The sequence below is a fragment of the Galleria mellonella genome, unplaced genomic scaffold, assembly GCF_026898425.1.
Source record: "Galleria mellonella isolate WM207_F2 unplaced genomic scaffold, CSIRO_AGI_GalMel_v1 utg44, whole genome shotgun sequence".
NCBI lineage: Eukaryota > Metazoa > Arthropoda > Insecta > Lepidoptera > Pyralidae > Galleria > Galleria mellonella.
The window spans coordinates 3,303,066-3,320,153 of record NW_026442100.1 but is presented as its reverse complement, the minus strand read 5'-3'; the positions used below and the strand labels follow the sequence as shown (position 1 = coordinate 3,320,153).

Here is a 17,088-nt window from a genome sequence, read left to right as displayed (position 1 = left end):
CCTGTTCGTATTAGGCATCCACCAGCTCCCTGGTTATCCCCAGTAATTAGAAGAGCTATGGCTAAGCGTGATAGGGCAAAGGCCCGGTATAAGCGCGACAGGTCTCAGGTTAATTTTGAGGCTTATAAGAAACTACGTAACATCTGCAACAGAATGTGTAGGGATGCCAAACACCACTATATCCATTTTACCATTCAAAACCTCTCCCAACCGCAAGTTTGGAAATTTCTGCAATCTTTAGGCATAGGAAAATCCTCTAGTCAATCTCTTAATAACTTGGACCTTAATGATTTAAATACTCACTTTTCTACTCCTCCCTCTTCTTTAAGTAATTCTGCTAGGGCCAACTCTCTTTCATATCTTTCTGATGCCGAAGTGCCTGATTGCCCTTCATTTACTTTCCGTATAGTGTCCACAGATGCTGTCAGAAAAATTATCTGTTCCATATCTACCAAAGCCATTGGCAGTGACAACTTAAGCCTCGATATGATTCTGCCGGTGTTGGATGAGATATTGCCCGTAATCACACACATTATAAACTACTCACTGAAATGCAATGTTTTCCCGACACAGTGGAAAAAGGCCTTTATTATTCCACTTCCCAAAACTCTGAATCCGACCAGCTTCTCCCAATTCCGTCCCATATCCATTCTCCCCATTCTCTCTAAGGTCCTTGAATCAGTAGTTCACCATCAATTACATCAGTATCTCACTGCCAATCACCTGTTATGCCCTTTCCAATCAGGTTTCCGTCCATCCCATAGCACTACTGGAGCACTACTTAATATTACTGAGGACATTCGGCGTGCCATGGATGACACTAATCTCACAGCTATTGTTCTTCTTGACTTTACTAACGCTTTTAACTCAGTAGATTTTGACATTTTGCTTGCCATGCTCCGTGTAGTAAACGTATCCTCTCCTGCTATTGAATGGTTTTCTTCCTATCTTTTCGGTCGTCAGCAGTGTGTCAGAGCCAATGATGCTTCATCGGATTGGTCTCCACTCACTGCCGGTGTACCTCAAGGTGGCGTGCTGTCTCCTTTACTCTTTTCAATTTTTATAAACAATATTTCTCGGATCATTAATTCTCCCTACCATCTGTATGCGGATGATCTACAACTTTACAGACACTTTGCACTGTCCGAAGTGTCTGATGCCATTGCTGTCTTAAATACGGATTTATCTGCAATACAATCGTGGGCTAAGACATTTGGTCTTCTCGTAAATCCTGCTAAATCACAAGCTATCATTATTGGCAGCAGCAGGATGCGATGCAGGTTGAATTGGACCGGGATACCGCCACTTTACTACGATGGAGTTCCAGTGGCATATAGCGAGAAGGTTAAGAACCTTGGTCTCATAATGGACGGCACTCTATCTTGGACATGTCATATAAATGAGCTCAGTAGACGCATGCACTTTACATTTCACTCTCTCAAGCGACTTCAATACTTTCTCCCAGTAAATACTAAAATCATGCTCGCACAATCTCTACTACTCCCAATACTTGACTATGCCGACGTCTGTTTTTTGGATGTGACTGAGGAGCTTCTAAACAAGCTGGAACGATTACAAAATCTGGCCATTAGGTTCATCTTTGGTCTTCGTAAATATGATCACGTTTCTGCCTTTCGCAACCAGTTAAAGTGGCTTCCTATCCGACTTCGGCGTGATATGCACATCCTTTCTTTCCTTTATAACATACTTAATAACCCCAATTCTCCTTCGTACCTCCGCTCTCGATTTAAATTATTACCACCACCAATCCGTCCTAAACGCTCCTGTCAAGTTCAGTCCAGGATTCTCGACCTACCTTTGTGTAGAACACATTTTATGGGCAACTCTTTCTCGTATCGAGCTGCCCAATTATGGAACAAACTCCCTTCCCACATACAAGAGAGCCCTTCAATTACCTCTTTCAAGAAAAGGTTGAAGTTACATTTTCTTTCCTTTGAGTCATAATTTATTTATTTTTATAATTGAACTGTCAAACTTTGAAATCATTGAACTAAATTTCTATTCTAGGTAGTATATTCATTTATTTTAACATCCACTGTATAAGTAAGTAGATATTATATTTATTTATAGTATATGTATTTATGTAATATTTTATTATGTATCTTAATATTTTATTTAACTGTATATTTGTTTATGTATTCTAAATATTAATAGTTGTAGCACTTCAGCTGCCCGCTAGCAACATGTTTTCTAACTGCATTGGGTTGACTGGAAGAGATCTCTGTCAGAGATAAGTCCACCCTTGCTCACAATATTTATAAATGCATTAACATTGTAATTTACAAGTGCAATAAAGAATATATATAAATATATATATAAACATTTTAACATATTATATTAAAAAGTACATATATCTATGTACTCTAACTAAAGGCGATTGTATCGTTGTACACTTTGACTATATGACGTCATAAAACGTTGCTTACCACTTTTTCTTACGATCAATAAAAACAAGCAAGCGAAGCGAGAATGTAAAAGCACATATAAGCCGTATGCACGGAAAATTGTAAATTAAAGTTTGATTCACGGTTGTCTAAAACGTTGAATTTGTAACTCATAACAATTAGCAAATTTAAACGGCATCATATTTGTGTGAGCGGGCAACACTGAAGAACGCGTTCTACATATTCGATATAAGATTACAACTGTCGTAAGCTATATCTAGGTTAAACTTTGGCCCTAAATATCCCTCTAAAGACCATAAATTTTTGTGTGTATAAATGACAGTAGAGGTTTGACTTACACAGCACGTGTATGTCGGCGAGCGCGCGCTCGGTGACGGTGACGGCGGCGGCGAGCGGCGCCGCGGGCAGGATGTAGGCTTGCCGCTGCACGCTGGGCGCGCGCTCGCACGCCAGCGAGCTGAACGCCGCGCCCGCCGGCAGCCACCGCTCCTTGCCTTCGTACAACTCCATTGTCGCTGTATAGTAAGTACATATGGTTAATAATTCATTGATCCGGCTCAAAGGACCATAGATGTATGATACTTTTTGTTAAAAAAGAAATATTTCTATTTAAGCAAACTTAGATTTAAGCATCTTAGAATAGTCATCTTTTCATTCCCGCTTATTTGTAACGCAATTTCAGCCAAGAAGAACAGACATTAAACTCAGCTGTTGCTTTTTTTCCAAAATTTCAATTATAGAAAATTCTTAAACTTTCTATTCAACCACATAAATAATAAATTTGTGTGAATACAAACTACCAAGCAGTATCAGCTCATAAATTAAAAATATATATAATTAAGTCAAACAAAAAGAATCGATCGCAGTGACCAGAGTAGACCAGTCCCTAGAGGCACAGGTGTTACCATTACGCACTGCACTGCACGAGTATGACGGGACTACAAACTTTCGGAAGCGTTTTTAATTCATTTCATTTGAAAGTAGATAATCAAACAAATTATTATATTTATTAATTCCATTTTATGTACAACTAATGTACAACCATACAGTTTGTATCCGGAATAAAGGACTATAAACATTTTGTTAATACTTCGACGACTGATCTTCAGACGGTAGATATTTTACTGACATTTTACAGCTCGAATTGAAACCTTTCTAAACAAATGAGGTTGGGTGACATTTGGTATTCGTGAATTATTATTACTCATAACTAGTATGCATAAATTTGTAAGGGTAGGTGGTTATTTATTACTCTTTCAAATGGTTGAACAGATTAGAATGAAATTTGGTACAGGGTTAGGTTATAATCCTAATCCTAAATAAATATATAGAACACTTTATACTGATTTACACGGGCAAAGCGTAAACAGCTAGTTTAGCATAAAGATCGCGTCGATTCTTTGATCGTTTATAAAAGGGACCTTAGGGATCTGGCAATGCGCCTCAGAGTGCACCATGTAATTTTTAGTGAAAAAAATCCCTTCAGCAGTTGGGTCTTCTTGATGGTTTTTTTTTACACAAAAGGTTAAGAATTCTATTGCTTTTTTTTTTATTTGAGATTATAACTAATATTTTTACATTTAGTTTTTTGTGAATCACATTATTCTATGAATATTTTTTTTCTTTCTAGGAGAAAGACATAACAATTAGTTCCTTTGGCTTGCCTTAGCTCGTCGTGTGGTTCCAGCATAGAATGGATAGCTTTTTTCCCGCATGTGTCGTTAGATGCGACTAAGGGAACTAAGGTATGGATAGGAGGGTCCCTCTTTAATTATCACCAAAACCAACTGGCAAAATCCCCAATAGAGGGAGGCCTATGTCCAGCAATCTATACTTATAATAAATCTGTAGAGAGGTCAAATCTGTACATGAAATATATTTCCAAAATAACTATCAGCGGGTGATTAGTGATCGATACTGATGCCGAAAATGCAATCAGTAAAATTTTTGTTTGTCTGTCTGTATGTTCGTTATAGAAAAAAAAACTACTTGCTACTTAAACTTGGTACAATTATTCTTCATACTCCTGGGCAGGTTATAGTATACTTTTCATTACACTACGATCAATAGGAGCAGAGCAGTGAAGGGAAATGTTAAAAATGTCCAGCCGTGTGCAGCCAGGACGGGCCGCTAGTGAACAGTTAATGGCTGAAAATAATGAAGAGTCGACTGACCGATCTCGTGGCGGCGGTGCTTGTCGCTGTAGTAGACGTAGGCGAGGAAGTGTCCGGCCAGCAGCGCGGGCGCGGCGGCCGGCAGCCGCGCGCGCCGCGACTGCTGCGCCGCCACCACGCCGCCCGACACCGCGTCCACCGCCCACGCCGACACCACGTCTGCAACCACGCGGCCAGCACCGATATCACTCTCAGCACTCCTCACGCGCTCAATTTACACCAGGGGTGCTCAAACGGTCAAACGCTTAAACAAACTGTTTGACCTTGATTAAAAAAATGCATATTATGTATCCATCTACGCAATATCTTGGCCACGATACACCAATACTCCTGATCACGTAGACAGTAAAAGCTAGTTAAAATATTTTTCTCAAACATGCTTGGAAATGTGAGCATTATTTTGACAATCTTCTTCGAGATAAATCAAAATTGCCGTACTGGCCAGATACAAAATCCATATTTGTCGTGTTTTGCGGCCAGATAAATTACTATGTAAACTCATATCTGTCCTGTAATTTAAAAATGGAATGACCTTTTACTTCGAAACATGGCTACCAAGGAGGTAACTAATAAAAGGTTTTATTTAAATTTCGAACTGACTTGCAAATAGAAAGCCGTTTATTGAAAAAAAAAAAAAAAAAACAAAGGAACATTATGGCGCGTGAAAAATTATTATTGTTCGTTATTCGTCATTGAACTTAAAAAGTAAAATTGTGTTTTTGATTTCCGCGCATTGTTTGAGAAAAGTACTATACAAGCCTTGGCCTCAACTAGGCATTGATGGACTCACGTATGTGTGCCTCGACTACGCCTCGGCTCACATTTGCACGTTCGTCCATCAATGCCTCAGTTGCTGGCCGCTGCAGTAATGTACTATATTGTAAAAGAGACAATAGCAGGCTGGAGGCACCTTTGTGCACGGGGTCGGTGCCCTGCGCGAGGAAGAGCACGAGGTTGGGGTTGAGGTACTTGTAGAGCACGCTGCGGTCGGCCAGCACGCTGCCCGCCGCCACGGCCTGCCCGCCCGCCGCCAGCGCGCGCACCAGCCGCGTCGTCCCGCCGCCACCGCCGCCGCCGCCCAGCGCCAGCGACCACGTCTGCTGCGCCACCACGCGCTGCCGGGACAACAACACACCAGTGTTACTCATATAGTGGCTGCTTTAATGAGATTACTTAACCCCTTGAGCGATTATACATCATACGCTGTACCAAACAAAAATGTGGTACCGCGTGCTAATGCAACAGCGTTTGTTGCATAACTCGAATTTGCAACGTCATCGTTTATCCAGAACCTCTAATCGAAATTTGGTAATTTCAAAAAACTGCGACGCAGTAGGTGTAGCGAGCTAGCCTAGCACCGATATATGAAAGGTACAAGATATCTTAATAAGGACAATAGAAGTCAAAATATTAACTTTTAGAAATTTTATCAGTTTTTATGTTTACCAGAGAGAGACTTTGTACAAAAGTCGTTTGCTTGGGCACCTCTGTTCCATTCGTGTATCTACCGTAAATCAATTATGTTTGCATGGTTGTGTTTCGGTTTGAAGATTGGGATATGGCAGTGAAATTTACAGGGTATGGAGGAATAAGACCTGAGTCCTCAGGATTGGCAACGCATGGGATCTCCCATTCTGGGCGAAACAGTATACTCTGTTATGTCCATGGTATGGTCCTGCTCATGTCTATAAGCGACGGTTAGCACATTCCATCAGGATGGCCGTCAGCTTATTTGGCATTCTAAGTTGTAAAAATAATTACACAAAAATCTACTGCACCAAGTTGGGTGTGAAATTTTCACTATTGCATTCCTGAAAGTCTTACTTTTAGAGTATTTGTGTAGAGAGGTTAACTTCATTGGTTTCCCTACTTCTGTAATCAGCGTACTAAATAGCAAGCAAAAGATTAATACTATATTAGTATGAAATCAAAACTCACCACCCCGTCGTATCTGAGCGCGTATCCCTGTACCTTGGCGGTCTCTTTCTCGGCAACGTACATATACATTTCCTGCACTAGCGGCGCCGCTGACGACGGCAACACCTGCCGATTAAATAAAAAATGTTATTCTAAGTCAATATCGATACGTGGGGGGAAAAGGGACTGTTAACAATGGAGTTTGACTGCCGTATTCCTAGCAATATGCCCTATTAGGTCGACCTCCACGTGGTTCCCCCTGGAAACCATCGTGAACAATTTTTGTTGAATTCATCACGATGGGCTAACTGACCTGCTTCATCTTCACTTATCATCTTTTACTGGTGCCCCGTCGGTGTATATATAATACATTTCTGTTTTGCCAAAGATTGACTGGGGGAGATTGCTACATAGTATTATGTCCGGCTTTTGTATCAGACTTTTTTTTGTAGTGTATAAATAATAAATAAATATATAAAAAATTTATATCTTTTGACCAGTTCGAAGACAAGTTGCAGATTGCTTTACGTTCCCATTATACGTTTACATTCGAGTGCTCTGGATTGTGCAACCAAAACCAAAAAAACCTGATTTTTGTCGGAAATTTATTCAAGATTTCAAAACCCTCTTTAATTTCCTTGTGTAATCAGCGATTACTGAGATATTGATGGTTAAAGACAAAAAGATCCTTTTTCATTGAAAGTCCGATATCTCAGCAAGAAGTAGTCGTATCGAACTTTGCAAAAAAGCAAATTAAAGCTGTATGAACATTCTATCCGATACATATAGTGGTTAAGTTAGAAATATTTTTTCCAAGTTCATAGAAAATTTTGAAAAAATTTTCGTTTCAGTATTCATTAGGATTGAGCAGAACACGTTGCTTAAACAATTTTTTCATCGTATGATCTCAAAACTAGAAACTTTAAGCTTTAAAATCCTTTTTTTTTAATTCCAATACGACCATTTTTAAAGGAAATGCCGCTACTTGAAAAACCTCAAAAAATTTGGCATCTTTTCTGATCCCTTAATTTTTTCCACTAGTGTACATATACAAAGTTCATTATTGCCGCTGTAAATTTATGTAGAATATTGACTCAAGAAATACACTATCAAATACAAAAAGAATTTTTCAAAGTCGATGTGTAGTCCCATCACACAAATTTGTTATTTATTATAATAGTACTTATAGAGAGATACATGCCTGCACGTCTTCGTGTACGTCCAGCAGTATCAGTGCGTGCAACTTATCCGCGTCGGCGCGCGGCAGCAGCGCCACCTGCAGGAGAGGCGCGTCTAAGTGCAGCCGCCGCTCGCCCACGGTCACGCCACGGATCGGGTTCAGGTTAATGATTAGCCCATTACCCGTCTCCTGCCAATGGAAATATTAAAAAAAATATTAAATAATATCTCATTTTGATAGTCCAAACCTCTTATTTGTAGAGCATGGACATTGATATTCGATAGTACCGAAAAACCGGTATTACGATTTTAGAACTTCCCGAATATCGATGTTGATACAACAAAATACCGGTTTTTCGGTTTTGGTAGAAAATTTTTTATAAATATTGGAAAACCGCATTTTGATTACCATTTTAGGTGGTGATGCTGATGTTCCTCAGATAATTTTAAGAAAAAGGCAATTTTAAATCAATACACAGATATGTGTATAAATAAGTCTATTCAAGTGTTTTGGATACTTAAAGCCGCTTGTTAATTTAATAATTATTAGCAATATGAGGTCCACTATGACACATTCTCTATGGATACCATCATCATATCAGCGGTTAACTGTCCACTGCTGAACATAGGTCTCCCCCTATTGAGGAGTTTTGGCAATAATTGCCCAGTGATTGGCAACCGCAGTTAGGCATTGCTAATGTTTTAAGAGGGACGCTGCTGCCCATCCTTCAATTATTAAGTTTTCTTATTCGCCTCTTACAACACCACGGAAACGAAAGAGATGGCCCATTCTATGCCATGACAACACGTCACACCACGGAATTTTACCTTCCAACTGAATTTTTTTTATTACTATAGTGGCCAACAAGCATACGACGACCCATCTGATGGTAAACGAGGTCATAATTGATTCTTGATGAACCGTCACGATGGGCCAACAGGCCTGGCCTCACCTATCACTCACTCATTGGTGCCCCACCAGAGTATACCGATATTCCGTCCCCCTATGTTGAAGCCGCATTGGCGGCGGTTAGTGTGGCGCACCTCGTGCTTCCCGACGACGGTGAGCACGGCGTCGTGCGGCGGATGGCGGGCGGAGCGGCGCGTGAATATAATGGCGGCGTCCGCGTCCAGCTGCGGCTCGTACAGCCGCCACAGGATCTCGCCAGACAGGTTGTCCATGCCGAATATCTGGGCACACCACACATACACGCTCATAGCATAAAAAATATGTTCGTAAACCTAAACTGTTCTTTTTGAAACATTTATCCGAGCATATCCATCTTTAATAAGTTCAAAAATAGAGGGCAAAAGAGGAAGAGGAAGACCGAGGAATAACTACATGGGACAGATAAAAGAAATACTAGGTGTCATGTCGTATAGGGAGATCAAGGAGATGGCCTGGAATAGAGCTGTCTGGAAGAAGATGCATGAATTAAATGTCGATGCAACGACAAGAGGAAACTCTTAAATGAAAAAAAAAATCCATCTTTATAGCCATATTTACCAGAGGGAGACTTTGTACAAAAGTCCATTGCTTGGGTACCTCTGTTCCATTCGTGTTTCTACCGTGAAACAGTTGTGTTTGCATGGCTGTGTTTCGGTTTGAAGGGTGGGATATGGCGTGAATTTACTGGGTACAGAGGAATAACCCAAGAGTTATCATGGGCGAAACAGTACACTCTGTTATGTCCATGGTACTGCTCATGTCTATAGGTGACAGTTTCCACTTTCTATCAGGTGGGCCGTCAGTTTGTTTGCCATTCTAAGTTGTATAAAAAAAAACCATCTTTATATCCCGCTGAGTAATTTGAAACAATGCATATGCAAAGCAAGAATAAAACAATGTTTGCAAGTTATTTATTAATACATAACAATTTTAAATGGCATATACCAATAAATAAAAATAATATCATCGTCTTCCTACCCTTATCCCAATTATTATTTGGGATCGTCGTAACATCTTTTTATTCATATTACAAAAAAAATTTGGCTTATAGTTTTACGACCGGCCGCTTGCCTGACATCAAGCTTCTTTGGGAATAAATAAATATAATATATTATACAATATTTGTGATAGTAATTTTACCCAATCAAATTTTAAAAATTGTAAATTATTTTTTAAAAGAATAATTTAGTAAGGATAATTTTTATAGATAGATAGCGTGAATTTACTGGGTACAAAGGAATAACACCTGAGTTTTCAGGAATGACAACGCGTGGGGGGTATCACGGGCGAAACAGTATACTCTGTTATGTCCATGGTACTGCCCATGTCTATAGGCGACGGTTACCACTTTCCATCAGGTGGGCCGTCAGCTTGTTTGCCATTCTAAGTTGTATAAAAAAAAGTTTTTTATGAAGAATGATGTAATAATCCAAAGGTTGCCTGGAAGAGATCGCTCTTAGCGATAAGGCCGCCTATTATTTCCTCAGTGTAATATTTTTTCTTGTAATTTTCTGTATCTACGATAAGTTTACTACTGTAATCTTTTAGATAAAGAACAATAAAGAGTATCTATCTATAAGTTTAACCACTAACCTTGCCAACATCAGTGACAAGAACAATAATCTTGTGCAGGTTGAAGTAGTCCCTGACTAGTGGCTCGGGCTCCGCGCCCGCACTCCTCTCACCCTGCAGCCCCTGCAGCAACGCCTGCAACTGCTGTAGCTGCGTTTGCAGCCTCCGGGAGAACGCCGACCAGATAGAACCTGGACACGAATAGAAAAACAAATCCTGTTAATATTAAATTCACGTTGCAACGCGTAGCAGGATCATTATATTTAAAAAATGGCAACATTTTACTCTTACAGTCGAGATTATCTCGAATTATATCTTGATTTGTGCTGAGAATACGTAAATTGAGCAAATGACGTCGAATATCAAATCATTTATTCGAATATAATATAAATGCTTAAGACTTGACATAAATTTGCTATTGATATAACATATGGAATGTAAATTGTATTTAATTAATAATAATAATGTAATTGTTAATTTTATTTGACGATATTGAATATGTACTTACACACATTTATTGATTTGACTTGATAATTGTTTTTTCTTTTTTTATTATCCTATAATCTTAATAATCACTAAGTTAAATTTGTATCCTTCTTTAAGCAATAAATTAGATTTGTATGCCTACAATTTTAAGGCAATTAAACAAATGCCAAAAGGTTTTGTCACATGGCCCTTATAATGACAAATGTCTGTTTAAAGCAAATAAATATTTCATTTCATTTCATCGAGATTTTATAGTAGAAATAGGATTCGAATCATAATCTCTATTTCGAGATTATCTCTAAAGAAACGAGAATTGGCCTCCTGTTCTAAGGTCAATTAGACGGGCGGGATTAATATAAAGGAAAAAATATAAAATTTAAATATATAAATAAAAAGTGGACAATTAACGGCTGATGATGAAATCAAAATTAAAATTTTCGAGATAGGTTTAAAGAACGACGTCTCAGAATCGACTTCAATGGTAGTATGGTTAAAATAATATCTCTTTGGACAGTTGGTGATGAGACCAAAAATTGTTTAGTAGTTATTTATTTATTTGATCAACTGGATGAGCTTTACAGTCTTCCAATGCGCTCACCCAAGAATGCATCAATACAATAACACATACTTTACAATTATAATTAAAATTAATAATATTAATAAGATTAAAATAATGTACAATCACACAACAATAATAGAAGTAACATTTATATCTGAACATAAACATTCTATGGTCATCCGACGAAACTCCAGCAAGTTGGGAGATAAATACAATTAATAGTGGATATTGGCTTAAAACATCATTGAATAGTTCGAAAAAGTAAGAGAGAGAGGGGAGATTACTTGGGCATCTCTTTTTTTTTTTAACGGAACATCAAATAAGTGCAGTCTACATGTTCGCACGTATTTTATAATGAGGCACATATATCTAGTTTGCAAATGGTGTGTTAAATTATTTATTAGTACAGAGAGATAGCTGGTTTTGTACAGTATTTAGCTCAACAACAAAAGCATTTAATATGCTATAAAATTAAGTAATTAAAAACACATTAACTGAAATGTTTTTAAATTATTCTAATCATGAAAGATATCACCAAATCTACTATATACTTACTGTACATCTTGGCAGCTAAAAATAAAACGTAATCATTACATTTCATAAGCAATTAAATTGAACATCAAAATGTTTGGAAACTTAATGATTATTATTTAATTACTTTTATTTACTTTATTTAATTCACTTTCTACAATAATTTCAATCATTAAATATAATTTTGTCTTTTTTTTTTAATTATTTAATTATAAAAATGTAAATAAAACATTAGTGATAAATTTATTCCAATAATAAGCCTTTATGTCGAATTAAATTTAAAAAATTTGTAAGAATTTGTTCTGCAAAAACCTATAACTAATATTGTAATAAAATTCATTATGAGACAAATACTGGAGTTGCAGTTTTACAATTGATGCAGTTATCGCGTAATATATAAATAAATAATATAAAAATATAAAAAAATTTTTTTTGTAATTTTTTAAGTCTTAAAAGTATTAATCGATATGTCATTTACACTAAATACTCACCCTCTTTCTGATCGAACTCTGATTCAATGGCAGCGTCAAGATCTGAGACGGGCAGGTCGACGAATTCCACGGCCACTACGTTAGCTAGTGCCTCCTCCCGCGTCCACAGCAAACGACCTGTACATACGTACATAAATTACAGGGTATGAAGAGGAAAATGTATGTCTAGAGTGGAAAAACTAAATTATTTATTTAAATTGCTATTTTATTATTATATTTAAATTGTTTATATTTATTATATATTTATATAATTATTTATATTTAAAATATTATTTTATTATTTAAATTATTATTTATTTATTAAAATTATTATTTACTTATTAAAATTATTATTTACTTATTAAAATTATTATTTACTTATTAAAATTATTATTTATTTATTTATTTTAAATTAGTGAGGACTAGTGGCCTATTAATATATCCTATCAGGTCGTAACGAAACCATTGTATGAATTCATCACGAGCTAACTGACCTGCTTTCATCCTCATCTATTATCACTCACTGGTACTCCGCTAACATATACTGATAGCAAGCAGGGTTACTATTCCATTTTCATCCCATAAAAAATTTCAATTGGAGCTAATTATACAGAAAACAGCCATGTACACTTTCTTTTTTATTCTTTTCATTTGTAATGAGTTGTACGATGGTGAAAATGATATAATAAAAATATGGCGCTAATCTTAGGGTTGTAAGTAGCCACTTACCTCCTTGTTGCATGAGATGCGAGGCGTCATCAGCCCCGGTCACCAGTACCCTACAAACGTGGTTCTCTCTTGCTGCTGAACACATGGCAGCAGATATCTCTGGCTCAGGTATATGTAGGTCCTTGTTTGAACACTGGATTTCGGGTACTTCTTGGCCTGTTGATACACTGTGAGCTGTTAAAAAGAAACCCTGAAAACCAAAGGATCATATTAGTATGATAGTAACAATAAACTATATTCTAATATAGTCAATAAAAATAAGTACATATATTTGTTAGGTACATATAACATATATAGATAGACTACAATGACCATTCACCATCAGATGGACTGTACGTTTGTTTGTCACCTTCATGGTGTAAAAAAAATGACATAGGAGCACTTCCTATGGTTATAGCATCCACACCCCATAGACAAATATCTTATTCAATCCCATTTGAAAATTCCTCCTTTTATTGTATAAGAAGGTCCCAAATTTGAATTATTTATATTCCTTTATCATACTTTGCAATTGCAAACCTGGGAAATAATTTGCATGAGGAAACATACACACTACAATGAGTTATATATTACACTATCAAATATATAAAAAATAAGCAATAATAAGTTGCAATATTTAAAAAATCATTAAAACTAAAAACAAACATACATAAGATCCTATATATATGGAGTAATAATAAAGGTAAAGATAGGTACCAAATCAGATAATGTATGAAAACTTATAAAACACCCACCTTCGTTTCATCACTCCAAGTCTGAAGAAGTAATGGCCCACTAGAGCTGTCCACAATGGTCGCACTAGCCGCCTGATCGCCAAGAGACACATCCAGAAGTTGAAAGTCGTTATTCTTCACTATTACAATCTTTTTATCATTGACAATAAATCCTGGTAAGATACTGTTAGCATCTAGAGGCCTAAGGCTTACTTCTTCTCCTGCATTAGTTATATATTTTGATAGAGGCTTGCTTATGAGTTGAACTGCATTAGAGGTAACATCAAGTGAGTATATAAGATCTTTTCCTACACATGTGTAATATGGCGCTGTCAGAACACATCTGAAAAAATGTTAAAATTGTATTTTAAATTTGAGCCTGCCTTTAATATACAGCATTGGTTTGCTTGGTAATCTCTTAAGATTTGAAAGACAGTTTACGTGAATCATAGTACGAGTCATAATTACACTTTAAATTACATGATATACTTAGTAAGTATTGGAAAAATTACTATAGTAAACTTGTATAAAATTACCAAGTAAAAAATAAAAAAACTCAACATTATGGATATGAAATTAGGAACTAATTTAGTAGCCCATATGTGTGTAAATTTCTTGTGGAATTAAAATATCATTTAACAAGTTTCTATGTTACAAGGAAGACAATTTCACCTTTATAGCAAATTTACTATGTAGGTAAAATAGCTCTATTATATAATTCTTTCATCTTTAAATAGTGGCCATGTAAATATATTTTAATGTAATAAATATATTTTAATGTAATAAATAAATTTTAGTGGATCAATTTGTGACCCTTAATCAGACTCGATCTTGCGTCACAGCCGCTCATGATTAAGGAACATGAATTGATCTCGAAATTAGTCTTTCTCAATTTAAGTGTCATTAGATCTTTCTCGAAAGACACTCAAATTAAAATAGTAGTTATTACATTGAAATAAAATATATTGTTCAGAATAAAGAGTTCTCACCCGTCATTAGTCCACACAGCTGGCAACTTAGAAGTGGACCCACGGTTTTGTCCTGTTATTAAGTTGTACATGGTGACCTCAATGTGGGATCCATAGATGGGCACCATGTGAACCAACATGTTGTGTTGCACCCACCATTCTGAGAAGTCTGCATGGTCGTCATTCTGGAGGGTAAGGGACCATTCCCAGAGAAGAACACCTGGAATATACCACAATTATACTCGGAGTATATCCATTTATATAAAACAATACTAGCAAAACAAACATGTTTGTAGCACTGAATTGTAAGAAAAAAATAGTATAATGACAGACTCACAGATATAACATAACCCTACTATATATATGTGAGTTTGTAAAGATGACTGGATGTTTATTACTTAATTACACTTAAATTGCTAAATGGACTTTAATGAAATTTGGTATACTAGTAGGTTTGATTTGAGCAGGCAAAGCCACAAAATAGTATTAACATAAATGCTAACTGGCACATCAATTATTTGTAAATTAAAAGAAATTCCTGGCACTATACATACACTATTAAATTTAAACTCAGCAAGTGAAACAGTTACATATTTTTTTAGATATGTATGTAATCTTTCAAATAAATTTCTGTTCTGTAGTAATGGCTGTAGTTTTTTGAGGTTATATGATCATAATAAGGTATTTTTCTTATTATTTTTTTTTTTATCTTTCAGACCTCTTTATCTATAATCAGGTCTAGTGTATACCAATTAAGGATTGTTAAGAGATGAAACACATTCAGTGAGATGCCATTTCAAATCAATTACGCTGGCTAGATGAGGCCTTTTCAAGTTTAAATAGGCAGTTATTTGCACTTTTTGTTTAATAAAGTATGGGTTATGTTTTCCTTTATAATTTCTAGAACACACATGCATAGGCAATATACATCAGTTGGATGAAGCTGCAGATTACTTTGTACAACTATTATACTTATAATTACCTGTAGCTGAATCCCACCCTCTGACCAGATATGGATTGGCTCCAGACACAGTCACCACTTTCTCTGTTACGTGGAGGAGCTGAAAGTTGCCTGTGGAGGCACTCTCCAATACATGCCTCCATACTACTTGACCTGATAAAAATTAAAATTAATTAATTGTATTTTTTTTATAATAGAAAGGTGGTAAACAAGATTTCAGCCTATCTGATAGTAAAGAATCATTGGGTGGAGGGATTGTCAGTAATGTGGACTATGAGTCCAATTGCAAGCAGTATACTCTGTCAGATCGACCTTCATGTGGCCCCCTCATGGAAACTATCATGTTGAATTCCAGGTGTATTTTTCACGATTGGCTAACTGACATACCTTTTCATTCTTATCTATCATCCCTCACTGGTGCCATGCCAGCATATACTATTAGAGCAGGCGGGGTTACCATTCCATTATCATTCATTAAAAAAATGGTCACTGTAGCCTATGGACACCTGCAACACTAAGATGCATGCAACCATGCAATGCAGAAGTATGTAACCATTTAGACTCTAGCATGTGAGGATAATTTTTTTAGTTATTACTGTCCTTTTTTTGTTAGCAACACATGAGAGTTACTATAGGCTTCACCATATATTTTTCTATGTCGATAGTGCTGTACATCTATAGATGATAGTTACTACATTCTATCAAGTGAGACGTTCAAAGTAACACAAGAAAAAGATTTTAATTATTGGAAGTATTATTTGAATAATGAATTATTGTATCAAATAAATACTTCAATTATTTATTATTGTAATGATGATTATCAAATACATAATAAAAACAGGTAAATCATTTAAAATAATATTTGTGAATAGAAAATAAAACAATGAAACAGTGTATATACAATGTATTAATGACAAATCTCAGCATCATTATTTGACAAAACTTTGTAATAGTATGTATACTATCAATGTAAAAAAATGTTTTGGTTTATTCACTTACTCATTCAATAAATGTATAGCGTAATATTGGTCTAAATGTGTGCAAACAGACCAATTCAACAAATTAGAAGCGGATATATTAATAAAATCAATTACTTACCAGTCTTTAAGTTTAATGCGGCTAAAACATTCTCTTCGGTAGCGACAATTATTTTTTTAGCTGTTGAAACTGTATCGAACTGTGAGAATTTTATTCTTCCCACATAAGTTTGACGCCTGAAAACGTTAATTTCATTAAAAATTCACTCAATTTGAGCCATTCATGACATGTATATTATAACCTATTACAAAGTATTACCAATCAAATTTTCCTATTTGATCCTCATAAATACACACGGAGAGGTTTATTAAACTAAAGAACACTATAAAGAAGTTTATACTGTTCAAAAATTTTAATAAACCCAAAAAATTGGGTTTAAAATTATTTGACAGAACCCCCATAGTTAGTTGACTGAA

The 17,088-nt window shown here is 36.0% G+C and overlaps 1 protein-coding gene across 1 annotated transcript in view; it reads right to left on the bottom strand.

Annotated features, from left to right (window-relative positions):
- The window catches only part of LOC113518986 (ER membrane protein complex subunit 1), a 25,918-nt gene extending 8,830 nt beyond the window's left edge, over window positions 1-17,088 (bottom strand). Inside the window, exons 1-14 of the mRNA XM_052898460.1 lie at window positions 16,931-17,088; window positions 16,733-16,848; window positions 15,656-15,787; window positions 14,695-14,893; window positions 13,727-14,048; window positions 12,993-13,182; window positions 12,285-12,401; window positions 10,239-10,408; window positions 8,741-8,887; window positions 7,719-7,886; window positions 6,539-6,643; window positions 5,511-5,715; window positions 4,601-4,759; window positions 2,765-2,941 (exon numbers count right to left, since the gene is read on the bottom strand). Of these exons, the coding sequence (XP_052754420.1) occupies window positions 2,765-2,941; window positions 4,601-4,759; window positions 5,511-5,715; window positions 6,539-6,643; window positions 7,719-7,886; window positions 8,741-8,887; window positions 10,239-10,408; window positions 12,285-12,401; window positions 12,993-13,182; window positions 13,727-14,048; window positions 14,695-14,893; window positions 15,656-15,787; window positions 16,733-16,848; window positions 16,931-17,073 (2,350 nt within the window). The 5' untranslated portion in view covers window positions 17,074-17,088. The remainder of the gene's footprint in view (window positions 1-2,764; window positions 2,942-4,600; window positions 4,760-5,510; window positions 5,716-6,538; window positions 6,644-7,718; window positions 7,887-8,740; window positions 8,888-10,238; window positions 10,409-12,284; window positions 12,402-12,992; window positions 13,183-13,726; window positions 14,049-14,694; window positions 14,894-15,655; window positions 15,788-16,732; window positions 16,849-16,930) is intronic.